At 43.2% G+C, this 27,998-nt stretch overlaps 1 protein-coding gene across 1 annotated transcript; it reads right to left on the bottom strand.

Annotated features, from left to right (window-relative positions):
- cers1 (ceramide synthase 1) lies at positions 1–27,896 on the bottom strand. The gene is made up of 7 exons (XM_071921823.2): positions 26,798–27,896; positions 7,473–7,632; positions 3,882–4,062; positions 2,611–2,772; positions 2,263–2,410; positions 1,861–2,042; positions 1–168 (listed from the first exon to the last, which is right to left on the bottom strand). The coding sequence occupies exons 1-7, from the start codon at positions 27,059–27,061 to the stop codon at positions 126–128; spliced, it is 1,140 nt and encodes a 379-aa protein (XP_071777924.1). The 5' UTR covers positions 27,062–27,896; the 3' UTR covers positions 1–125.
- Positions 27,897–27,998: the final 102 nt, after the last annotated feature.

Genomic DNA, 27,998 nt, shown 5'->3' with positions numbered 1-27,998 from the left:
TTTTCCATCCTTTTCTTTTTTCTTTCTTCTCTCGGCCACGGTTTTTGAGCGTGAACCGACCAAGGTGGGCTCTTGTCTTGCTTGTACTTGCAGCTTAGTGCCAGGTGGTGGCGACGGAGAGCCGGTTATAGATGCTTCTCCTTGGTGATCCCGTTCTGCACGTGCTTCCTGTAGGCAGAGAGAACGGACATGAAGAGAGAGGAGTTAGAGACAAGGGTTCAGAGAGAGAGGTGGAGACTCGGATAGGACGGGAATGAGAGAGAGAGAGAGATAGAGAAAGAGGGAGAAAGGTAGAGAAAGGTAGAGAATACACTTGCTAGACGAGGTGATCAGCAGATGTGTGGTACTAGCAGGCAGAGAGGATATCACCAGTGTTCAAGGCCAGGCAGATAAGGAGTGGGTGAGGTTAACACTGCTACATAATCACATCTCCATATGGACAGAGGCTCTTTGATCCTATCAACCTATCAGGGCAGCTTGTTACACAATAAGCTCCATGGGAGAGAGAGATCTGCTCTTCCTGCGTCTACGCCTCCATACAAGAGGAGGGGGAGGGGCAACAGGAAGCCGGACGGGGCAAAAAACTAAATAATAATAATATTTGTTTTAACCTGCTAGAATGAACCAAATGGCTGGGCTGGGCCACATCAGGACAGCTTAGATAGTGCCATGTACATTGACCATGACAGAAAAGCATACTAATTTGACATTCAAATACTTTATTGCACTCAAACAGAATGTACTGTGAAAACAAACACAAACAAACACTAAGGATAATTTGCAAATACTATTTGACTTGGGTCTGGAGTGTGTGTGTCTGTGTTCACAGGTTTACTCAGGGAGAGGATTAGGGAAACATGGTGCTCACATACATGTCACATCTCTAAGATTGTGTGGTAAGACTGTGTGTTTCTGTGTGTGTGTGTGTGTGTTTGTGAGAGAGAGAGAGATCGACAGTGTAAGGGGCTTATGAGTTGCAGTGGTCAAAGGCTACCATGCTAATCAGTAGAGGATGATACAGGTACACGACAGCCACAGAAGGGTCAAGGCAGCTCCACAGATAAAGACAGATGAATCCATAACTCAAGATAAAGGTAGAAACATGGAGATATTCCATGCTTTTAGTCAAGTTAGCATTTTCTGGTCTAAAGCTTACTGTGGCAGCGTGGCTAGACTCTGTACTCAGTTTCCACCATTAACAAGTCACCATGATGTAGTAATGAGTAATACAAAGGATACATGAATAACTCCATATTACTCTATTGTGTGTTCTCTTATAGAGCACCTTACTGATCAAAATAATTGCAAGGATGTGTCAGGACAGTGACTGGTGGACTCCAACGTTTATCAGCCACATTTGCCATTTGACCAGCCAAACTGATTTTTAGAATAGAAAGAAAAATGGTTTACAGGTGCTATGTGTAGCATTTTCAAACATCAATGTATCTCTTTCCCTAACCAGTGGCATTGTTAGTGCTAGTGTTTCTCAAAATTCACACCACAATTTCCATAAAACCTGTGGCCTCTTCATGTTTTGTGCCATAAAGCAATCCAGCGGATTTTCTTCTAAATCCGACCCCGTAGCTCACAATTTAACATGCAGTGTAGATACTGCCAGTCTTCTTGGCGATGGTCTGGTTTGTTTACAGTAATTACACTCATGTCTCAAAATTAACGTGGTAATGATTTATCTATCTGAAAATTCTACAAATAGCACCTTTAAACACTGGTTGGTTAGAAAAAACAAACTTACCAGCCACAGTGAAAATATACCAACATTTGTCTGGTGGTAATTTGCCACCCTGTGCTGTGTTCCCTCTCTGTCAGATGAACTGAATGAAAGGACTTGAAGGTGCTCACCCCTGGGCAGAGTTGTGATGTCCAGCATCATCATCATCATCATCACCACCGTTGTTTTCTGCCTGGGGGTCTCTGTGTCTGAGCAGACCCGCTGCTGCCTTGGCGCCGTCCTCGTCCTCGTACTCCCTGACGTCGTTCACCTCCTTCATCTTCAGCACCTTCACCACAAACACCACAATGAACTGCGAAAGGAGAGGAGAGGAAAAGAGAAGAGGGACAGAGAGAGAGAGAGAGAGAGAAACAAGAGTATGTTATTGTTGTGGCAGTGCTTCTCAAGAGAATCAAACACTGAAACATAAACACTTTCTGATTTGTAATATTTCAGTTTGGTTTACAGTCATTTATGTGTTGTGTATGTGACCACTAGCGCTGGTTGTGTGTGTGTGTGTGTGTCCTCCTCACCAAGAACCAGTAGATATTCATGAGCAGCAGGGCCAGGAGCAGGGCGTTGAAGAAGAAGTAGAAGGGGATGTTGGGGACAGACTGGAGGCTGGACACACATGTGGCATACAGCACTTTGAGGGGGAACCAGTAGAGACGGAACCAAAACCTGGTAGGGAGGGAGAAGGGAGAAGAACGGACAGTTAGTGGTGGGAAATATTATACATCTCTATTAATCTTCTGCATTACGGGGAGAATGAGAGACAGAGAGAGACGGAGATAGCCTTAGTAGTGGTGAAGCTATCAAGGCTACAAGAAGAGAGAAGAGAGGCCAAGTGTGTGTGTGTGTGTGTGTGTGTTGAGCCTCACCAGGTGATGCTGAAGCTGACAGAGCCCATGTTGGACAGGATATCATTGAGGAGGTAATAGCTTCCTCCTCTGGACTTCAGGTAGACGTTGAGCTTGGTGAACTCCAGCTGGATGTCGTTGATGTCATGGAGGAACAACACCAGTATCCCTATGTTGTGATATCTGGGGGGATGGGAATATATATGTATGGTTTATATACAAAAAGACAGATATATTGCAAGTAACTGTTGTGTTGCATTACAGTGTGGTAAGCTAATGGTAGCTAACACCAGTAGAGCAGGCACATGTAAGTGGAAGATAGGTGTCCTTGCTCAGGGGCACTTGGGTAGTATTAGGTGCTGGTACCAGGTAGCTGGGACCAAACCTCTCTGATAACAATGTAGTAGTAAATACAGAATATTTTGTCAATACAGTCAGCAAAAGACTGCTAAAATAATCGCTGCAGTGATGCAGTATGTTTTGAAGACAGAGTCCTATCTGTCTTTGGGAAAATACAAAAATCAATTTTCTTTCAGTTATTGTGCAGATTATTTTCATTTGATTACAGCGAGGAAAGGCACTGGAGCATTTTTCGATTGTGGCTTTATCAGGTTACCTGTTTCAGTTTTCGCTGAACAGTGACAACTGTGGCCGGGATCTCCTATTTTCTGTGAAATCACTTTATCTGTAGACAGGGGGCTGACGGCCTCATGTGCATGCAGCATTCTGTATCATGTCAGTGTTTCCCATACAGTGCCCACGTAAATTAACAGCCCGCCAAGGAAGTTTTTGTTTTGGATTCATTTCAGGTGATGCATGAAGCTGGCAATTTCCAGCAATGTAGTGTTCAACCAATCAAGATTTAATGCTGCCAAGTGCCTAAAGCAGGTTAGTGTAGCACAATGACCATAATTCATGACAGCGCATCTGGGCTTCTTCGAATTACGGTGTGTCTGTGCCAACAAAAACTGAATGGAGAGAGAGTTTGAAATGTAGCCTTGATAATCAGATGGAAGTATAATAGTCAGCTGAAGTTGCAATGCTATTAGTCTGTATGCTGTTTTCCCTGTCTATACCTCCTGTACACTGCTGTTTATTTCAACCTTGTGGCTGCAATTTTGGTGTTTTTCCTCATTTTCTTGATTTGAAATTTAGATCGCTATTTATGTGCTGAGTGGGTTTCATGACCTCAGTGCCCTAGTGGTCAATCTAGTGGTCAATCTCCATCCCTGACAAGTTGATCTAAACTTGGACTGAAAGTGTTATGACATTATACAAGAAAACAAGAATACCTGAAGGCGTAGGAGAATGTAATGAGAGCCAGTGTGATGACGTGGTGCACGACCATGACAGTGGAGTCCTTCCTCCATGCGTCCATGTAGACTGTAGCGTAGATGGAGTGTCCGTAGAAGCTGCCTTGGATCAGGTAGGCTATGGCGATGTCCGTAGGCACCGACATACCGCTCTTCCAGTCTGGGCAGAGGGATAGAGGAGTAGTTAGGGCCTGATACACACTGAGAGTACAAAACATTACAAATATCAGCTCTTGCTTTGAAACTGACAAGGTGGATTCAGGTGAAAGATACGATCCCTTACTGACCAATTACATTCACTTCAGTCATGAATTGTCAAATAATGAATGAAGGAGAGGAAACAGGTGAAAGAAAGATTTTAAAGTTTTGAGATGAATGACACAGATTGTTCAAAATCCTGAATAATAAGGCCTTATATGAACAGACTACAATAGATGTAGGCTTAAAATACTGTTTTACATGTAATTTGTAATAGCTTTTCTTTCTTGTTGCTTCTTGATGCATTGCAACATTTTCTGTCATGTTTTTTCAGCAAAAGGAGAGGTTTTTACATATTCACAAAAATGACTGTTGCACACACTATAAAACACAAGGAGGCAACTGTGTCGTGATTTTCTCAGAGAGCTGGAAACAGGCACATGCCCTTTTACTTCAAGCTCACTGCTAATCGATGCAAGCTCAAGCCGAGGAGACGTTCGTCGTCTGTCTCTGCCTCTCACATGCATGCCTTGCAAAACTGGGTCTGCAGTGCATTCACCCCCTTTCAGCACAGACTAATAAATGGCGGACATCCCACAGCATTACTGATAACGCTCTACACAGCCAGTCTAGAATCCTTTGGTTTGGTGATGTAGATTATAATGCATTTGATGAGGAACAACTGGTGCAGGAACAATCATGGCAGAAATATTTATTGTGTTTGAAAAATCTTTGTGCGGCAGAATGACGACCTTGCCGCAGTGGGCTGTCGGAGATGAATATATATATATATGTAGTGGGAACAATGATACACACACATACACACACACACACACACAGACACTGTCCTAGACATAAGATGGATGCAAGTACACAGGAATCCGCACCCACGCACACGCACACACTTGGACACAAACATCACCAGATACTCAGCTATAGACAGTGACTTAGTGACTTCGGGGGGGAACACCAGATGTGATGGGGGCAGCTGGGGTGGCTGGTATAGTGGGAGCGGAGAGGCCGGGGGTATCAGGTTTTACCCTGAGAGAATTAGAGAGGGCGTCTAAGTACCACAGGCAAAAAGGCCAAATGTCTGTGACGGCTACCGGGCAAGCTCATGTCTCTAAAACCTATCAGACGGATGGATGTTGGACGGAAACTTTCTCCTTGGTTGTTTGAGTAACTTTTGTCTCCAGTGAGATGGGGTTACATTTGGACCTTGTGTAATGTTTATTGATTGGACCTTCCGTCATTAAACATTGAGAGGAAGGTCGCTAGCTGCATCGCAACGGAAGAGCTGCCCAGGGATAATATGGGAACTGGAGCCCTCTCCTTTTTCTTCTCCTCTGGATACACTTTCTCTATGACTCCCACTTTCCTTTTCTCTTCATTTTGTAAATTATCTTGCTTACCTCCTCTATTTTGCTTCAGATCTCTCACCCTCTCTTCTCTCTCTCTCTCTCTCTCTCTCTCTCACCCTCTTCCTAAGAGTCCAGCCACATTAGGTTGCTCCTGCACACATCTCAGGCTGACAGCTATTAGAGGTGATGTGGCTTTTAAAGATGAACCTAGTGCTGTCAACGAGCCTTTGCTAGCCCCACTCAGCGTGATGCAGCTGGACCGGAGCCCTGACACCTCCATGTCTGATGGAATAGGCCAGGAGGCTATAAAAGACATCAACAGCTTATGAGTGGAATCCCCATTGCACATCTTTCCTGCATCTATTCTCCATTAGCACTACAGTGATAGCTGCCGTAGAAGTCCCTCGTCACGCATCTATCCTCCATTAGGTCCACTGATGCAGCTAATTATTTTTCAAATGTTATCAGGTAGAACTGAATTTATTTGTATCATAAAACTTCTCTCTCAGTCAGCCGCTCGTCAGATCACTCCTGGTGCCTCCTGATGGCTGTAAAGACAACAGGATTTAAACTTTCTACTCTAAATGTTCTCTTAAACGTGGAACATTTTCTTGCTGTATGCAGTAAAAGGCGGGGCTTCTACGATGGCTACGGTACATCTGAATGTGCTTGGAATAAGGAAAGAGACAATAATGACTGAGTGAATGAAAGTTTATTGGTTGTATATGGATAATAGCATCAGTGATGATAGGATAAAAGAGAAAGAGAGTGATACTTAATTGTTTAACAAGGATAGTGATTGTGTATGTATTTTTCTGTGAGTGTGTGTGTGTGTGTGTGTGTGTGTATGTATGTGTACACGCACAGGTGTGTAAAAGTGTGCTCATTTACTGTGTAGGTAAGTGAAAAATAGAGCCATGTTCAGTCTAGTCTCTTTCAAATACAAACCATGCAAATCTGTAGTTCCTTTAAGATAAATGTAGCTTCTGTTTGACTGTTAAATAAGAGATGAGGAGCAGACACAGTGGGTTCGTTCACAAGGCCGAGCTTCTCCTACTATAGACTAAGGGGAAGTAAAAGTGAATTTGGGGTCAAGTTAGGCTAATGTGGCCTGTATGCAGCAGGAAGCTGTATGAAGCTGTTGAAGCCATGTGACGCCTCCTTTAACCCTTTAATGAATCATAAAACTTGTTCATGGATCATAAAACTCATGAACCAGTCATATGGAAACCACAGGGGAAACGGTGGTGGTTGGATGTGACAAAACAGCTGATATTCTGGGAGTGGGTGTTTGAAAGCTTAAATGCAGCGGAAGAATAAATGTGATAGGAGGATGAGAGAATGGTTGAGGCAGAGTGATTGGTTGAAGGCTCAGCATACGCGAGAACCAATAGCCTGCTCATCATATGCGAAGTGCACCGCTAAAGATAGCTATTTGAATACTCAAAGCCATGTTTTAACCCCACAGAGTGTCTCTGAGATTACTAGAAGAGCTAACCAGCTGGTTAGTGAGCTAGCAGCTGCTCAGCTAACGTCCGGTGACGTTGCCGTGATCCGCTTTTTATTTCTCCTCACAAAAAACGCTCCAGGCTGCGCTTTTTACACATCAAAAAACACTATGTGTGAACGCAGCCTTAGATGGGCACATTCCGAGCTCAACCTTTATCTAATATGGACCAGGTTCAAAACATGAATGAGTCACAGTCAGGGTGAATTCACTTTCAATTCAATCAATTCAGAAAATGGATTTTCCATTTAGCCAGTTTCTAAAGAAATTATTGACATTGAAGGCTCTTTATTTCCATGTGAATTGCAGTTTCAATTTACACTTTGAATTAAATGAATTGAAAGCAACCCAACCATCAAATGAACGGGCAAATAAAGGAATGAATGAATGAATGAATGAATGAATGACTGGTGCATAGAGTGGTAGCTGCATGAACATTTCATTATCTGCACACACAATACCACACTCCTCCTCCTTTTACTTCCATGCCTTGGTGTATCTTACCGTAGAAGACAGAGGGGGGGTCGTGGAAGAAGGAGTAGGAGGTGAAGAAGAGCAGGTAGGTGCTGTAGGACCACGACATGGTGTAGAAGACCAGCTTCCACGCGCTCTCCGGCATCTTGGCAGCATCTTTGGGCAGCAGCCTGCACCACTGTGCTAGCGGCTACAGGGGCAAGGGAGAGAGAAACAACAAGAATCAAAGTCAGAAGATGTGAGGAAGTCAGTTAGAGGATCATTCTTGGCAGATTCTTTAGATATGCGGCTGTGTGAACTGCTGTGAGGCCTTGGGAAACAATAACTATTTAATCTAGATGGCGCGTTTGTAAACTAACGTCAAGTCCACTATAATTTCAAGGGTTTCATTCCAAAATTCTATGTAGCCATTTAAGGTGTAAGGTCTTAAAATAGATAATAACTTTTTATTTTCTTGCCAGTGCTCATTTTGTCAGAGAAGGTGTCACATTTTTCAAAGTAGATATCTCCTTTTGGAAATCCATTATTGTGACAGTAGGGAGGCTGAGAGGGAGAAAGAGCGGAGGAGACATTAGAGAGAAAGCCGAGGTTTTATTTGATCCAAGGCCAGCAGGACTACAGATGGTTTCCAGAGGGGGTCTTAACTATTACAACATTTTTCTGAACTAATAAGTGCTGGCTGGAGAAAACAACACTGGGACTAAATGAGAGAAACAAAGTCAGCATGAAGAGGACACTGGGCATTGTAGCTTCAACAGATGAGCGACCCTCCATCTCACAGATAAGTTTCTGTAACAGTTATTTATCCTCTTTCTTGGTGAGAGGCTGCTGAAAGTAAACACATCATAATCAAGACACAGTGAAACTAAACAGGACAGCTGACGTGGCAGTATTTGAAAAGTGTTGAACTTCCAAAATGAGAAGTCCACCACGGAAAAAAAAGTAAAACTTGTGTGTTGGATAGTACCTAACTGAAGTCTGTGATTTGCAAAATGCCAACATTCACAGACTGGATCCTCTATATTTTAGAGGTGTTGGACATTAAACTTCAGGTGGTGATTTTTGTATATATAGCTCTTTATATTGACATATTGATAGAAAGTGACAGATGACCCGCTATTGGCCTACTGCCAGTGTAACTGACAATGGCAGGATGTTTATTGCTGAGGCACAGATACTCTAGATTACAGATACTATATCTTGGAGGATGCCAGAGAATGTATAAGAGTATTATGTACAGTCAAAGTAAATAATGGGAGTTGTTCACTCACAAATAAATGCTCTTTCTCTTTTTTCTTTTTCTCTGACCGTCACACACAAATACACACACACAATCAACAGTAAGCAACGTCACATGCACGTGACACGAAACACAGAAACGTGTCTTGCACAAGTCTGCCCATGCTTATAGTTTGCTATGCAAGCAGAAATAGAGGAAGTCAGAGAGAAGCTTCCTGACCTCCTGATGTAGCCTGATAATACAACCCAACCACCACCACCACCCCCCACCAGACAACCACACCCACTGATGCATTCACTTATCTTCCCTTTCCCAATCTTACTGCTTTCTCGAACATTCAGTCCCATCTTTTGCCTCCTTTTTTCTCTCCCCTCGACCTTTCTCTCTGTCCCGATAACACTTTAACAGTCTGCAGCTCCACCACAACAGAAGCCATGCAAAAAGGAAAGCAACAAGGGCTTTGCAGCACCATGAGCGCGTACATTTTTAGCATGGGTAGCCCCAGTGGGAATTGAACCCCCTGACTTTGACAGTGTTAGTGCCATGCTAAACTCACTGAGCTGTATGTGGACAGGCAGACAGACTGACAGGTTTGCAGCTAGCACAAAGAGAGATTCACATCACTGGGCAGCACTGGAGAAATGAAGGCCGACGCACACACAGATGGACAAGACAGGCAGAGAGACATGTACTGAACACACACACTCTTCACAGTCATTTGCACACACAGTGTACAGCTATGTGATGTGTGTACAGTTTTGGAGGCTTGAGTGATTTTCAAGAAGTAACACAATAATAAAACAGAATGGCATGAACAGGTAATACTATTTTTTTTATTCATTCTAATTTGGGATTGGTAGCAGAATTTCAATCATTTTCAGACTTTTTGGGGATTTAGGCTATGTATAAGTAAGGAACCGATAAGGGAATTGTTAAGGAAATGTTGTGGAATCGGCATTGATCAAATTTTGTCAGTTTCCAACCCAGGTAAAATAGTAGTGAGATGCAAAGACGGACATACAGGGAGGCACAAAGACAGACAGACAGGCAGGTAGACACTAGACAGGTAAGGATAGAAAGACAGGTACATCAGATAGGCGAGTAGACAGACAGGTGTTCAGTGTGTCATGGCTGTGCCAAGACGGGAAACCAAACCCCAGCTTCTTATCTTACCTCTTGACAGAGGAGATGCCTCACAAACACACACACAAGCACGCGCACACACACACACACACACACACACACACCACCTCCACCACCACTTTGAAATGCAAGTGAACTGTGTAACTGGAGACAGGAAAGTGAAAGGTGCCTGTTTCAGTGATACATCTCAATCAGTTGTCACCAAGCTACTAGTCTATAGTACAAGATAGGACCAGGCTCTGCGATTGATTACATGATCAATTAGTGGAGGGGGATACTACTGTGGCCAAATGAAAACCATGTATCCTCTGAAAGCCATATTTTCAGGAATTAATAAAACAGCACTTCATTACCTATTGATACCCTTCTTACCTATGTAATTTAAGTGACAGAATGGGTTTTAAATTGGTTTCATTGCTCTTGAATCCTAAAGAAACATGTAAAATTTCAATTCATGGAAGAACATGCAAATCACAAACATGGCAAGGCTGTTAAAAAGGTTTTCACACGACAACAGTGATATTCTCTCTGTCATTTATCTATTCTGTCTCTCATCTACCTTTCATTTGCTTTCTGGCCGTTATTTGGTTCTTTGCTGTCTTTTCTGGATTAGACTGTGTCTCTACGTCAGAGAAAATGAGACAAAGAGAACAAGACAGACAGACAGAGAAGGCAGTTGACAGAGAAAGATCGATACAAGATAAAAAAGTAACAGCGGCAGTGTGCGGTCGTGACACAGGCAGAAACAGAGAGGCAGCATGCTGCATCAGCTGACCCCACCTGGGGCTTCTGATTGGTCGAGACCACGGTGACATGTGGCGCATGTTTAGTGAGTCACGATTGGGGAGCACAGCAAGATACTCGCGACATTCCTCTTGATCTCTCTCTCTCTCTCTCTATTTCAATACAGCTCTATCAATCCCACTCTCTCCTCCTCCCCCCCTCTCTCTCCCCACTTCTCCCCCCTCCCTCCCTCTTTCCTCCCAGCTCCCTCCGTTGCTTCTCTCTCTCTCCACCCCTGTGTCTCCCCCCCTGCCTGCGACATTTATTTATAGAGGCCAGCTGTCAGCACACAGCACCCCCTCCTCCCGCCATCCCTCCCTCCCCGACCGCTTCCACCACATCACCCCCGCGTGAGCTGCATCACTCTGAGGCCTGTGAGCTTATCATCATCACCCCTTACCACACACACACACACACGCACACACACACACATACGGACAGCGAAGGGTGAAACACACCAGTGGCTGATGCAAACGCCCAGTCTCAGCTCTGCAGCCCATATCTTATTCATTAATCATTATACTGCTGCTTCACTGCTGCTGCTGCATCCTCCGCTAATGCCACCATACCCACTGTCTCACTCTATTCTATTTAGCTCTATACTGTCCGACCCGCTGTTTTTACTCCTGTCCTATTTATCTCTGTACCACCCTACCCACTGCTTCCCTCTGTGCCGTCTATCTCTATAACACCCCACCAATGGCTCCATCCTATTCTATCTCTATGCCACCGTCTCGCTCTGTCCCAGCCGCCCACTCTGTCCATCTACTTTAGTTTTCTATGCCAGCCTACAGAGTGGGGGTATACTGGGTCAAGGACGGTGAGATAATCCACTAGTCAGATAAATGACAGGGCCTTGAATTACACTCAACTGGAACCTACGACCACTCAGCAGCACTCTCTCTTTCTCTCTCTCTATCTCTCTCTTTCTCTCTATCTCTCTCTCTCTGACAGACAGACCCTGGCTGAGCTCATTCTCTACCTCAGGGCGTCACTGGCTCTCATTTTGCTTTTCTCTTCTGCCCCTTTCCTCTTCCTGCCAAAGAGGGAGAACGATGGAATGAAGAAAAACCCTTAAAGGATAATTCCGGTTATTTTCTTAGTTTTTGCCATCATGACGATTGGCTGTGTTCAGAATTTCGTCACTTACTTCGCCGTAGAGCTTTATGTAGCTGTAGTTGAATCGCAAAAGTGATTAAAACACAAACTTTCAACACAATAACACTCACACACCGCAGTTACACGTGTTTAAAATCCTGCGATTGAAATATTGAAATATCCCAATATTTCAGTTATAATAGTCCATTTGATACTCTTTTAAGGTTGCTAAAACTTCCTGATGGTTTTCTGTTGCATTCAGGTCAATTTGGAAGAAGTGTAAGAATGGCCTTTTTATGTGTTTTACTCATTGGAACGCCCACATCCAAAATCATTTGCATTTATGAATTTAAGATCAACCATAAATGCACTACAGCAGATACCTTGGGCTGCTGGCATCAGTGGATTCCCTGCTATGTTTACCACCTGTGTTGACATGCTTCCGCAATTCGTGACGCCAGGTGGGAGATATGGGAGCCCGTAAAAAAATCCAACCCACTTGTAATTACCACTAGGAGGTTTTTCCCAGTTGGCAGTTGTTCATATTGGCATAAACGCAGCATACTTATGCAGAGTAATCGGAAAATCAAATGTAGGAAGGTCCCATTGTGCAGAAAGGACAAATTTCAACCGCATTTTGGGTTCCACTGTTGGAGATTACATTGGCTCTGTATGTGTGTGTGTTGCAGAGCAGCGCTCCCGGCGAACTGGAAGTATGCAAAGCTCTGCAGTGAAGCAAGTGAGGAAATTCTGAACACAATCAATCGTCATGATGGCAAAAACTACGAAAATAAGGCCAAGGCGGAATAACTGGAATTATCATTTAAGAGAAGGGGAAAAGGAACAAGAAGAGAGGCTCAGGAAGCAATTAGAGAAACACAGTGTGTATGAGAGGAAAAGAGAGAGTGAGAGTGAATGAGACTTCACAACGAATAAGTGGTTCCCTTAGCAACCATGCAGGGATGGCGGCTCATGCTGCCAGGATCCTACAGGGTGGCTAAAAGCTCTCTCTCCCTCTCCTTTCCTTTCCCCGTCCTTTCCTCTCTTTCTCCGCTCAACCAAATCCAGCTGTACCCCATGGCTCTCCCTTCACCCCCCGCTCTCTCTCTCCAGTCCTCCGTTTCCCCACTCTGCCCTTCCTGGAAGCAAGGGATGAGAGCGGAGAGAGGTTGAATGGACTCCACTGGCCGGTTACATAAGAGGATAAAGTGGGCCAGTGAGTCAGGATGCTGGCTTGTGTGTGGATCTGTTCAATAAGGCTCGCTCTCTCTCTCACTCTCTTTCATTCCTCTTGCTCTGTCAAACTAAAGTCACTCTCTCCGTCTCAGTCTCCCTTTTTAACCCCAGTCCTGTCACAGTTTCCCTCTGTTCTCTCTCCATCCTTTTCCAGACCTGGATCAAATGGTATTTGCAAAGGCCAATCCAATGAGTGCCAGGAATATTAGAGTATTTGCAAGTTAATTTAGTATACTCTTCTGTCATTAGCAACTCATCCGACACTAGCTGAGTTGTCCTGCAAACCCATCTGGTGCTCTATGTAGGTTAAAACAAACATTGGTTATTTGCAAATACTATTTGACCCTGGTCTGCCATTCCTCCACCGTCATACACCTCTTTCTCTCCTCCTCAAATCTCTCCTCCATTAGACATCTCTCTCTTCTACCCCACCGCCTCCTCTTTCACTCTGGGTTACCCCCCCCCCCTCTCAATGAGGCGATGAGGGGACAGCTGTCATGGGGGAACAAAGCTCTTACCCCAAACAGAGACAGAAGGGGCCAGAGAGTACCTCTTTGTTCTCCTTCTCTAGTCTCTCTCTCTCTCTCTCTCACACACACACACACACACTCCTAACCTCCCCAGCTTACTGCAGCCTGGGTAATGCAGCTTTTTTTTTTTCAGTCCCGACCTACTCTCACCCCTGTCTCACTGCCCACTCACTGGGATCTGAAGCAGCTGACAGACAGCTGTGATGCATGCTGGGAGATGCGGTCCCCGGGAGGTGAGTCGGCTTATAATTCGCCCGCGTTCTGCCGCCGGCCTCTGATCCGTCAGCATGGCCGCCGGGGGATGTGAGTGACTCAGTGGAGAAACACACATAGCCGAAACAGCGGGGAATATAATGACATGAAGAACAGCACACGCACACACACACACACACCCACACACACAGAAACAATGGGCACAGTAGTACTCTTGGCAGGTGCCAGTCAAAGCAAGAACAATAGTCCACACAGTTTAAAATATCCTACCGCAAACTGGAAGGTTTCAGACCTGTTTCTTATTTGAATATATTATATATTATCTATACAGCAACAGGTGAGCGAACTTGAAGTCTGGTGATGAAATGTTCGCTCCAATGCAGCTTTTTTCCTGCATATATATATTTAATTTTTTATATTTTGGTGGCTGCTAAAGCATTTCTGCTAACGCATAAGTGAAAAAACAAGAAATAACACCATTTTGAATCATTCGACCCTAACCCTAACCCTAATCTGGTGCATTGTGGCCATCTGACCATCAAGTTAGTAACACAAACTTGTCACTATATTGGTCAGACTTTACTTCTCAAAAGCAGCTAGCAGTTGATGTGTTGACTAACAAAGCATTGGGAACAAATTCAGGATGTCTGCAGGCCCGTAAAATGTCTTGAAAATGTCTTGAGTTTATTTACCTAAATTGGAGGCCTCAAAAGTCTTTCAATACTATTAAATGCAGCTTTTTAGTCTTCCATTCTGTTTAGAGGTCTTAAAATGTTTTCTTGGTGGGCTGTTGTTTTTCTATCGAGAAATCAGTCCAGTCATGTAGACCTGACAGGAGAACTTGTTTTTTTTCCGTTTTTTTTTCATTCCAGTGGCAGAATTGGTCTTACATTTCATTTTAACTGGTATTAAAATGGTCTTAAAAAGTAGATTGTTGATTGGTATGGCAACTGCTATTAATATGCAAATTAGCATATGACTTTATCTGGCTCTCATCGCAGGGCCGCTGCCAAAGACCTATTTTAAGTCAGGAAAAACCCTGCAATGTGTTCTGTTGCAGCTGTACAGATACATCAAATACATTCAAATATGACACGGGTCTGAGGCCTTTCAGTGTGCAGTGGCGTGTGCACACTTCCTGCACGAGTATTCTGGCATTTGTGTGTGTGTGTGTGCGTGTGTGTGTATGTGCTGACAGGGCAACAGTAAGCAGGTGCACCTGTAAGGAGGTCTAGCCTATTAGTTGTTCCCAGTGGAGGCGTTAACCCCACATTTCGTGCTCTAATTGACTCCTGGAGCATCAGAGTAATTTAACCTGGCTTTAGTGGCAGAACACCTTCACAGGATAAAGCTAAAATACACACTCACTAGAGACCATACATTCACACACACACACACATTTGTGGAGCAGCGTCAGGTTTTGTTTGTTAATAACATCACAGATTAGCAACTTGGTTCGCTGAATCCTAGCTTTAGGAGAAGGTTGTTGTGATTGTGTTTTAGGGTAGATTTTATTTTTAATGAGTGTAGATATGTCCGCTCATCAAGCACTACAATGGAAGGAAAATAATGTAAATACACACTTTCCTGCACTATCCTCTGGGGTAAAATATACTGGACATGAATATTTTTTATCATGTCTTTTTCTATTTCCAATATCAAATCAAATACACTGTCCACTAGTGTACTCCTCTAGGGAGAGTTCAGTTAGCCCAGGGCATTCATATTACAGAGCCTTTCAACAGACTGGCTGTCAAACACTATCACACCTGACAGGACAGACTCATTCACATTTCATGTCATCATGTCAAAACAATGAAAAGATCTTAATCCTTTTCTAAATGCCATGATGAGCAACATTTTGAGACAGTGTAGACAAAATCAAGGCGAATATATTGACCTAGGTAACAAATGTATCATAAAAATATTTTTGGTATAGGCTAATTGTTAACTGTAGTACCACAATGCCTTCAATTGTTTTTCAGGTATCAAGGCCTTAACTTCTTGAGGTTAGGATCAGGGTAGGAAATTGACGTAAACCACAATGCTGGTGAATTTCGACTGAGGATGGTAAGTTTGTCTACTCTAGCAGCCACTTTGGCAGGTGACCAACTATGATCTGGAGATCCTGTTCTATTCTTAAAAAAAAAAAAGAAAACCAAGCTGTGTGGAAAAATGTTGGGATGTACTACCGACTCCAGCAAGTAGACAAAACATCATTTTCCTACTCTGGATATGATACCACTTCACACAGAGGGAATCCCCTACAGCAGTACAGACCTAGCTAATGAGACTGTTTAGTACAGTAAGCCCTTTATTCTGTGCAGTTGTATCTATTGTTTTGCTATGAACAGTGATAACGCTGAGCTTGTGATCTGTGGTCATATGGCTTTTATTTACGCCTAAAGGCTATCACACTAAACAGTGTGACATTATAGTGGGTTCTCTCTCTTTCTCTCTCTCTCTCTCTCTCTCTGTCTGTCCCACACACTGTATTTGACAGCCATTATAAACCCTCAACTTTCACTTTACAGACAATACCTTCAAAAGTAACACACCAAGACATCTTATGTCCAGAGAGAGAGAAAGATAAAGAGAGTCTCATCTTTTCCCCAGCCACTGAAGATCTTTGATTGTGAGGAACAAGGCAGAGAAATGTTTAGTTATTCACACAAGCTGCTCTCCGTCCAAACTGTCAGCAAGGAGACATATGGCTGTCATTCATAATGCAGCAACCATGTCATTGGCAACACAGAGAGGAGGAGCAACTCTGCGTGTATGTGTATATACAGTATGTGTGTGTGTCTTCACCAGGCCAATGTGTGTATGTACAGAACCGAGAGGTGGAGGAACACTGTGGTTTATGAGATCGCAGTTATTACCCACGGCACCCACAGGTAACCTAGCTTAAAATTCACACACACACACAAACATAGACATATACCACAGGTGATCGTTGATTCTATTAACACTACTAACTAGGCCACAACACTATAGGTAATGAGAAAAGAACTTGCGTGTGTGTGTGTGTGTGTCTGTGTGTGTCTGTGTGTGACTTTTTAAGGAAGTGCAGACACCCTAACTGAAGATTGCCTCTTACAAAGATCCACAAAACAAAACGAACTATGAAGAAAAAGGGATAAAGCTTTGTGCACAGCATATACTATGGGTCAAGAGTTCATCAAATCTAAAGTGAACTGCACACTCAAGGCCCAGGACTATGGATTTACTGCAAAAAAAAGGATCTTTACTGAAGACTGTCATGAGCTAAGTGCTTCTCATACAGCTTCATCAGTCTCACTTTGAAGTCAACAGTCAACTTTGAAGAAGTTTTGACTGTTGGCTCTGTCCTTGAGTCAGTTTGTGGCTTTAGATTTTAAGCACCTGCACTATGCAGATATGTAATCCTTTAACAACGTATCATGTCTTAACCCTGTTTCCGGGGATTTTAAAGTTGTGACTGGAGAGTGTGGTCTGTGTGGTCTGGCTGAGTCACACCTTCGCAGAAGTCATTTTGTTACAACAACCTCTGTAATCGCTGGCAGATGTCACACACACACACACACACACACAGCTCTGGGCTAACTAGCTACGTTGTTACGCTAACCGAAACCAAGACGAAGGGGTGGAGAGAGAGGAGGAGGAAGAGAGAGAGAGGAGGAGGAAAAGCAATGACGACAGAGAGACGATTACTTCAAAAGAAAATAAGAAAGACAGAAAAAAAGAAAGACAAAGAAAGAGAAGGGGACAAGCTGGATTTGGGGAAGAGAGGAAGACAGAGAAGAAAGGCTTGGGCAACAACACTGGTCGCATTAATTGTACAAAAATGCACCCTTTCCGTTTGCAAGCCCATGCGGATGTACTAGCCTCTTCCACTGCATAACAAGAGAGAGAGAGAGAGAGAGAGAGAGAGAGAGAGAAAGAGAAAGAGAGAGCTAGAAAGAGAAACTGAGCTAATTGCATCCCAAGAATGCCTCTGAGATCCTGCCCAGAACCAAAGCAAAAGGAAGTACCCAATTCATTATCAACAGCCTGTGGATGTCAATGACACACACACACACACACATACAAACACACACACACACACACACACACACACACACACTCACACAAACACAGTCTTTCTAGTGCATGTTGTGTACAGACACAATGAACTTTCATTTCCTCTGACCATTGCTCTCTCTCATACTGTCATAGAGAGTGGCCTTGTTGGAAGAAAGACAGCTGCCAAGTCTGACAACTACAATGTGTTTTTGTTTGCTGAATGGCTGTCCAGAGTGTCTCTCTGGAAGGAAAGAGAGAGGGAGGGGGACTGAGACAACCACAGCAGCTCTGTAGTGGTCAAGGCTACACAACACATTCCAGTTGACCAGAAGAGAGAGTTTGACTGTCACAGTCAGCAAACAGAGCTGGGTGGTATTCCAGAAAGCAGGTTTAGGGAAAACTCTGAGTTTGATAACCCTGAGATGAGGGAAACTCCGGGTTTTAAACTCTGGGTCGAACCTAACCTGCTCGCTGGCAGGTTTTCTTCAACAAACCCTGAGTTTCTCTCTGTCTCTTCCCTCTTACAGAGCCAGACACGCTGTTTCATTTCCTCATTATTCAATCCGTATCAAAGCGTGTATCAAAGCGCATTAATTAGCAGAGGTTTACTGTATGTCAGAATCAAAATCCTGGTTGGATATTAGTTTGTTACTCAAGGACTATCTAAAGTTACCGCTTTTATGCGCATCAGTCATTTCTTTGAACAGCGTTTTTTGCCTTCACATTCAAATATTAGCCTACACAGCGTGAATTCACCCTCAGCTCAGAATAAAACCTTTGCATGTCCTTTTTGCGAGTGGAAGTTCTTTTTTTTTTTTTTATAACACTGTGACTTTGTGCACACAAGACAGCTGTCAGTTTGTTAGAGCAGTTCCTGCACTGAAATGTTTATTGCACATAATGTGTAATCTCAGTTTAAATTTACAAAATCGGTATGAAGCTTTAGACACGTAGGATCAATGAATAATTATCTCTATCACTCATGATGTGATTGGTCGCACTGATGGAACATCATTCCTATAATATTGGAGATTATATGTTAATATTTCTGAGTGAGCAGGATCGTGGTGCAGCTGCAGAATGTAGTTTGAAAGTGAGTTTTTTAAATAGGGTGCATAGTCTTAACATGTTTTAACAGCATTTCAGTGACAATGTTTAAATTTACTACATTTGTTGAAGTAGCTGAAATAAAGTCACTGAATGCTGTTGAGCCAAGATACAAATAGATGTCTAAAAATTTTAAATCTACTGTATTTTAACCTCGACGCCTTTTCAAGTGCAAATCACCAAACACATTACTGGATCAGATTGTGAGCTTACAATCATGTCTCTATGTCTTTGATCTATATATTTTTTAAATCTTTAACTATATTTTTCATCTTCAGTTGCTGACCCCTATGTTTTGTCCCCGTCAGATTAAAGCTGAACAAATATATTTAAAATGTAATGTAGGCTATAGCCTAATACACAGTCAGATTCCACCACTTTATCATCCATTAAGGAAATGTAAGTCTGGTAAAAAATGAATTAATGGACAACACTGAATAAAACTTTATTGTGTTAACTTATTGACACTTTTCCCCACTCTGACTCAGGCTCTTTTTTTAAAGATAAATGTGCACCGTCCACATACACATGCATTAATATCTCTACGTCCACTGGATTAAAATGGAGGTTCTGCCTTTTATTTACCTGTTGCCATGGTGAATCGTAGTATCGGAGCTCCATTGGTGATGGCTTTTTATTGTCGTCACGCACGCGCTTAACTCAGGGTGAACATATGAGTTGATTGAACTAACTCAGATCAGCTGTTCTGGAACCGAAAACTCTGAGTTTCCTATCTCGGGGTTAATCAACTCAGAGTTCAGGGTTAGACTCAGAGTTTGTTGAACCTGCTTTCTGGAATGGACCCCTGATTCATGATCCTGGATTGTAGCTAGTGGTTTCCCGACTGGAATGTATGGCTGCTTTGGCTCTGATTCATCCTCCTCTTTTAAACGATCAAGTGAAATCATCCACTGACCCACTGTCTGTTGTAAAGCGCATACTTTGCTGCAGCACATGAAAGAGCCCCCCCTACAAATTGCCACATAAAGTTACATAAACATCATAGGCCTGTTAGATGACAAAAAGAAGGGATGGGATTGTGTTGCTTGAGCCAAACGCAACAGGGACCGCCCTCAAACACAACTACAAAGAGATTTTGGATAAACTTGAGGCCTGCTGTCCCTTCTGTTCGCCTGATGGAGTAAGAGGACTTTATTATGCAGACAAAGTATGCAGCAGAGTCTTGTGTAAGAGACTGAGGGGTTGGTGATGTAGAGGTGTGAGGGTCACAGGAAAGAAAGGCACATCATCGTGTGAACCCATGAGAGCTTTGTATCTGTGATGTATGACACATTCAGATAAATATATCAATAAATCATGTGTCAGGCGATATAGTAACTGTTGCTCACTAAAATGCTGTGTGATGAGGAAGCAGATATCTGAGTCATGTGCAGAGAGGAAGATAGGAGAGGGGAGGAGGAGAGGAGAGGAGAAGAGAGGAGAGGAGAGGAGAGGAGAGGGGAGGGGAGGAGAGGAGAGGAGAGGAGAGGAGAGGAGAGGAGAGGAGAGGAGAGGAGAAGAGGAGAGGAGAGGAGAGGAGAGGAGAAGAGGAGAGGAGAGGAGCGATCGAAGCATACACGCAACTAATAATAATTAAACCTTAGTCAGTGTCAAAATTACAAGGAAGTTTCTCCTGAGTAGGCACTTTTGACAGAATGGATAGCACTTTCCCAAACCGCAAATCCAGGATCAGGTTCCTCTTTGTGATTCTAATGCACCACAATGAGCAGGAGCTTAGTGGAACCTGATCTAGGATCTGCGGTTAGGGACCATGTCAAACCTCAGGCTGCTTTGACATTTAGACCAAACAGTAGGCAATGAGCTGCTGCTCAGCTCTATTCTGGAAGATAAGCTCTGCAACAAGGCTGGAGCAGGCGAGCATGCTGTTCTCTGCTTTGAGTGACTACATGACAGTGTGTGTGTGTGTGTGTGTGTGTGTGTTTGTTTGTGTGTGCATGAGGGGCTGTGGGAGGAATTTTTAAGAGGGGTTATAAACTGCTGCTGCTGAGAGGGTTTGACCACTGCCTGCCTTGTTTGTCTGGACTGAGAGGCTAGGGCCAGTGTGTGTGTGTGTGTGTGTGTGTGTGTGTGCCTGTCGGTAGGTGTGCGTAGGTAGACATGGAGAGTGGGCAGATTTTGTTTTTTGTTTTTTTGTCTATGGTTGTATGGATGAATGTATCTTTATTTGAGGTTTACTGTGGGTATACGTCTATGTTATGAATGTATGTTAGGTGCCTGAGATGATGCTTCACAATAAAAACATTTGAAAGAAGGTGTGCATAGGTAGGTGTTTGTCTCTGCAGAATGGGCCGAGGCTGTATGTGTGCGTGTATATGTATGTCTGCCTGCGCACACGTGTGTGTGTGTATGCATGTGTTCGTGCAGCCAGGCAGACCATGTATTAGAGCAGTATTGTGTGTTAATGATGGCTGCTGCATGCTGAGCCAGCAGCTCTGAGCACCAGCCTTGTCCACAGTCACACAAGTTAGACACTCTGCCCACTTCTCATCTCCCTTCCTTCCTTCCTCTCCCTCTCTCTTCCCTCTTATCACCCCCTCTCCTCACCCCTCTCCTCTCAACCCAATATCGTCCTTTTGTCTCCCAGCCTGCTTCTTCAAAACTCCTCCCTCCTTTTTAAAAACTCTCTGCTCTCTTAAACTGCTCTCTTCCATCTTCCTCTCCTCCTTTTTTTCCCCTCCTCCATTCTCTCTTCTCTGAGCAGCACCATCCACCGAGGCACTGCACTGATATAGCAGGAAGTGACAACTTAAAAGCTGCACATGCACACTTTTAGCTGACAAATACATGCAATGAGCATGCACATGTGCACTTGAAACCACACACACACTCACTTACACACACATAAATGCAATGCACAACTCATAAATATACTGTAAACTGCTAGATGAATGCCCATTCTCGTGAATATAAGCTGACAGAGGCATAAACCTGCACACGCTCTGACAAACACTGTTGTGCAGAGTAAAGGAAAAAGGAAAATGAGGGACTAGTCCAGTCCATTTGTGACATAACTTGGCATTTTGAGGATTACTAGGTAAATTTCCTTAAGAAGACACTCATAACATGGGAGGAAAGACTTTCAACATTTCTCATTCATTTCCCCTGAAATGGCTGGTTATCATTTCTACATTGAACCTAAGGGACAGATTTAGCTGGAGCTAAATTTTACAGTAAAATGTCAATGACAACGGTACTATGGAGGAGTCAGTTGATTATGATGGACCACAATATCATTATTCAACACTGGAGTTGAAGTAGCCTATCATACACAGAGTGAGTAAGTTAAACAAGTTGTCTTAAATTTAACCTCAGTAGCTCATTCGTACAGTCAAGCATCAATCCTAATGTGAAATGTAACAAAAACCACTCATACAACCAGCCATACATCTCTGCCTTATCTCATCCAACAGCTTCTCACTGACCCTGGTTTGTCTGCATTAGTTAACCTAAACACAGTAAAGTTAACACATAATCTAAGGGAGGACAAAAGATGTTAAAACCATCACACCTCCAGCTTTGCAATCTTTACCTCATGTTGAAACTCTCATTGGGAAACAGAGTGGTTAGAAAGCCTGTCCCATAACCGAAAGGTCACTAATTGATTCAGCGAGTGTCCATCCACAGTCGTATGTCCTGTCATAGTGCATTTGAGCGAGACACCGAATCCCTGCCTGTTCACTCTTAAGATGCTTTGGAAAGGATTGGATTGGTCGGCTAAATTACTATAAATGTAAAAAATTAAAATGCATAAGAATAAATATCTAATGCAGAAACTTCAGCAGAGAAGCCTTTGACGGTGAGTAGGCTGATCCTGTGAGCTCTACCAAATGGTATGAGCCTCGCACTTGTACAAGTTTACAAATGTTTAACAAGGCCTGGCTGCTGTCACTGTGGTACCACTGACACAGCATGGCAATTAAAAGACGGTAGCATCACTTGGACTGCTTTGATACTTGGAATCTATACAACAACACGCAGCAGAAACCAGAGTATGTGCAGATTCTGAGTAGGTCAATTTCTATTTTTCAAAGCTTTGCTATAGACTATACAGTAACATCCATAACTCAAGTGCCTGGATGTACTAACAGAAGACAGGACAGGAAACTAATTTTTCTATCCATTGGCTGTAGAGGCTGATGGATTCTGGATTCACCAGCAACTTCCCCTATTTTACAAGCAAAATTTGTTTTTTTAGACAAAAATAGGACCTCTGAACAATTGTTAATTACTGGTCAAGGTGGCTGATAGAATGCCAAAAACTTACCAGCCACAGTCAGAGTTGACTGTGATTTGACTGATAAATTCACCCTGTGATTAAGTGACAGGTCTAATAAGTGATGCATGTAAAACTCTATAAACTTCTCTTTGACTCAATGTCCTTAAAATATCCTTTTCACAGTTTGTCAGAGGAACCAACACTCGTTCTTCACACGACTTCACATGACCACAGTCTGTCTTCAGAGGATCACGTCCGGATAAGCTTACCCGATGACTGTGGGCCCTGCTTTGTCCACTGATTTCTAAGCTAACCCTTAATGTCCATAAGGTCCCATACAATCAGAGCCTAATAAAGTATGTGTACTCATGATTATGTGTGCTGTCATTTATTCTGTTCATGGCAGCTCAGCTTTCACTGCAAATCAGAAACCATGACAATTGTGTATTTCTACACCCTGAAAACCTGATACTCAATAAGTTGTTAGTACACGCATTGTGTTTTATTTACTTTAGATTCAATCTATTAATTAAAATTATCCTGTTGTGCTTAAGTCAATGTCATTACGCTGTAGTCAAATAAGACCTCAAATAATGTGGTTGTACTCAGCTGACAACCCGCCTCAGCCTTCATGATGTATGACAGCAATACTCATTTTCCATTAGCTCAGCACGGTTGACCTAACACTGAACCCATCCCCTCAATCCCTAATGTAAGCACTGTAAAGGTGCTATCACACATGCACCAAATAACTGAGGGCACACAATTCCTAATTCACCTAATTCCTAAGAGCGCACTGCACTGTATAGTGTAAACTCGCACCTCAACTTTCACGGCCCTTATAGTATCCGGGCCTCATATGGGGTCCATCCCATACTGTTCCATAGGGGTCAATGAATCACATGTACGCTGAAACACACATATGTAAAAGGAAAAACAGGCCCCATTTTTTGCATTCTCAAGCCACATCTGGTTTAACACATGAGGCCCTGAGCTACAGTATGCTGCTCTAGCATCATCAGAGCATCAAGCACGTGGGAACAATCCTTCCCCACCCACCCTGATGGCAGGATAACAAGCCAGAGGCCACATCTAGGCTATCTGTGGAGAGACTGTTGGATTCGAGTTAGGGCCCCTCCCTGACAACACCAACAGGGTGGAGGTACTAGAGACTCTGATGGGTTGACGGAAAAAAGGAGACCTGGGCTTGGGGCCAATCTCTCGCAGCCTTGAGGTTTGCTGAGGCTGTAACTGTCCATTTAGTATGCTGCAGAGGGCGGTGAATTGTGATGAGAAACAATGTTGTGATGCTACTTTTAGAGACATTGCTGTTTTAAATGTCTTCAGGTAGCTACTGAATTTCTAAAATGTGTTTGAAAATGCATTTCCCTTCATGCCAGCAGCAGTTTGGTGGGAGCAAGGGTCTGATTTTTTTAAAAGTGGTGGTCACATTTTGGAACCGTTCAAATAATGTAAATGCAATTGTTCAAATTTTGACCGTTGCTTCTGCATAGTGGTAAATGTTGTGTGGAAGTGTGACTAAAGCCTGCAACCATCAGAGGGTTCAACCTCATGAATGTATGTGTGTGTGTGTTTCAATTGAGAAAATTGTCGTCATAACAATTATTGTTTGCCTTTTTGAAATAGAAAGCAAGAAAGTATAGGAAAGATTAGCAGTGTCTGTACTGTTCCACTTTTAACTGCATGAATGAAGTTTTAAAATTTATAGCATCATTGAATTCATTCTTGAACTCTTATCTCAACTATTGCACCTGACATATTTATGACACCAGCCTTACTGCCATGTCTTCATGCCCAGATACCAGACTAGGGCTGGGTCTATTGGTATTGTACTCATTTTTTATGTTCATTTTAAAGTATCAAAAGGTACTGATCTGTACTGACTGTATCAAAAAACTACAGAAACTTTGGATCAGATTTTGTGGAGAAGATCAATTGAGTATGCTCTGATTGATTCCCAAAGTTACCCAGGCCAATGTAAAGCCTGAATGTAGATTCGTCCTTTACTATAACAGCACAAGTAGGGAGAATAAACCAAACCATACAGATTCTGTGAATTATTTGACTGAATTTTCTGAGAAATTAAGGCTATTTTGTTGATGAGTGTCACTTGTTTCTTTAGCAGGAGCCTGGCGTGATTCTAACAATGACTGCTGCTGCACATTACCTCTTTTGTAGGCCTACGCATACACCCACACACCATGACAAAACTCCTCTTATCAAGTCATGCAGCAGCTTTGAGATATGTGACATACAGTATGTGAGCATGTGCCAGCCAGGAAACGCCTGGCTGTAAGCTTGGCAGTCAGACATTTTTGTGCTGTGACTGCACTTAAGAGACAATGATAACAGATCTCACAGTCATTGATTTACTCACTATATGTTGTCTTGAGTCCATCATGACAGATTAAAAGATAAAGACGCAGCACGTTGGTTGATAGTATGTGTGAGGGGTAGGATAAGATATAAATAACCTTTATGGGACTTCTTTGGCAGGTGAAATGATTAGAGGGGACATTATACAGTGCTTTTGGGATAATTAAATCAAAATACTTCTTTCAACTGTGAAGCAACGGCATGCTCATAGTCATCTGTACGTGAGAATTATGACACTGAATTATGGTGCAAGCTGAGAGTGAGAGCCTTGATAGTAGCCATATGTCACTTGCAGCCTATGTTTGTATGTTCGGCTGTCACAGTCTTCGTTATACAGCGACTTATTAGTGGCTGCCAACCACAAATACTGTAGATAGAGGTGTTTATTGCATTACATACACACACTTCCTCCCCTGTCTGTCTGCCAGCCCCACATATAATCCACAAACACATACGCACACAGAGTGCAAGTGTAGAATATTTGCCTTGAATTATCTTATTAACGGCAACCCACAGCAAATACACAGAAGTTCTTACTGTGTTACATGTGCACCTGACACCACCAGATACAACCCAAGAACATGTGGGAAACGCTGTTGTGTGTACAGGGGTGATTCTGCGTTTTCTCAGATTTGTCTCCCAGCTGTGTTTTTGGTAGATTGTGGGACGTGTTAATATTTTCTGACAGAGGGGTTAAGCTATCTAACCAGGGGGTGAAGGCTTTCCGTTCCTCATGACTCATTCACTTACCTTAAACCTGCTATTGGATCTAATCTTGGTAGCAACATGACACAAACACCACAGACATCCTCTCTCTCTCTCTACTTTCTGCCTTGCTCTCTTTACACTGTAACCACACTCACTCTTACCTACTGAAACACACACTGCCTCACATTCTTTCAATATCACTCTGTCTTTGCCTCTCTAATGGAGAATTTCAAAAAACACCCCAAGATAAATGTGTCAAGCAAGCTACTGTTTCAAAGAGTATCCTCACTGTTCACTGTTCAGGAAATGTATTTCTCATTTAGCAGAGAAATTAGAGGATATCCTCTTTGAGTAGTGGTGATGGTGTCTGTGCTTGTCTAGGCCACAGATATATCACAGGTCTTCCTCATTCCACTTACACTGTAAGTTAGAGCATGTGTCTTCAGTAACTATTCCCAGGAGAGGAGAGGCACAGAGGCCACATTGATAGCAGGAATCCTAATTAGACTAAAGGAATGAGCTATTGAATCCATTAATTAAAGAGGTAAATAAATTAACCTTGGGAAGCAGGGAAATAGGTGTGCTGTGAATGTGTGTGTATGTATTCCTCAGACCTTACCTTGAACATACATTCTGTCAGTCCCCGCCTTATCTGCGTCCACAAAAAGGCGCAAAAGAAGAACAGGGCAATTTCGGTCCAGGTAACGTACGCGTTATCCAGGAGAGTCCGTTTGGAGAGCTCCAGACCGCAGGCGCTACAGTCTCTCAAGGCACCGAACATAACGGTGGAGGCTCGGGTGATGAGGTCCACATAGCCCGGCATGGGCTCCACTTCCACCGCCCCGGCGCCCATACTGCTGTCACCCCCAGTATGACTGTCCATTGTGGTGCGGCGCGGAAAAAAAAACGGGGAAATAGATATAAAAGTGACTTCTATTCAGAAATACAGGGTGTCCAGGGAGTAGCCAGTCCAGCCTATGTCACTAATCCCTCAGTATAGATCGCTAGCTCACCTAAAAACGCGAAAACAAGCTTAGCTAACCAGCTTACCCTCTCAAGTAGCCTAATTCTTTGTTTTCTAAATTAAGACATGGGCCCATTCTTCGCATACAGGACAGTTTATGAATGATCGCAGGCCCCACCAGCACTGACGAGACACACCAGCTATATAACGGGATTTGATAATGTGAATAGCCAATTGTTAATCAAGGTTTTGACTTAATCTGTGCCATCAGTGCCTGGTGAGGGTTTTGATCATCATTCCGCTACGCACACTGGTTCATCAGAGGCAGCGCGTCCTGGTTAGCCGCCTAGCTAAATCAAACGCACACAATACTGAATGGACCAGCATTGGCAGCAGCTTCCAAGCTAGCTAGTTGAATTGATATCTAAGATGTGATGGAACAGATAGGATATCGCTCCCACAAAAAACAAATTCAATTCAATTCATGAGGTCTTGCCGACCCTTTTCAAACATCAAGCCCGTCCAGTAACGTTACAGTAACGTACAGCACATGCGATTAATGTGCCGCTATGTTGGTCGCATCTCCGTTATTCGCCTTATATAACGTATCTTTGCCGTTTCATTAGTTAGAATAGCATATTCCTACCAGAACCCAAATCAGTATCACTGAAACCTTTCACGCGGCAGGAAAACATTCCCACAAAAAGGATAAAAGAGAAGAATATTATCCTGTGAATATTCTGTCGTCTGTCTCCCTCGCTTCTCCGCCGCTGCTCTGTATTGGTCAACGTGTCCAGGCTGCGTTTTGACAAGTGACACAGGGAAAATGCGCTCTATTTTCAGTGGGACTCAATAA

This window comes from Centroberyx gerrardi, chromosome 9 (assembly GCF_048128805.1).
Source record: "Centroberyx gerrardi isolate f3 chromosome 9, fCenGer3.hap1.cur.20231027, whole genome shotgun sequence".
Classification (NCBI taxonomy): domain Eukaryota; kingdom Metazoa; phylum Chordata; class Actinopteri; order Beryciformes; family Berycidae; genus Centroberyx; species Centroberyx gerrardi.
This window is presented reverse-complemented; position numbering and strand designations above follow the sequence as displayed.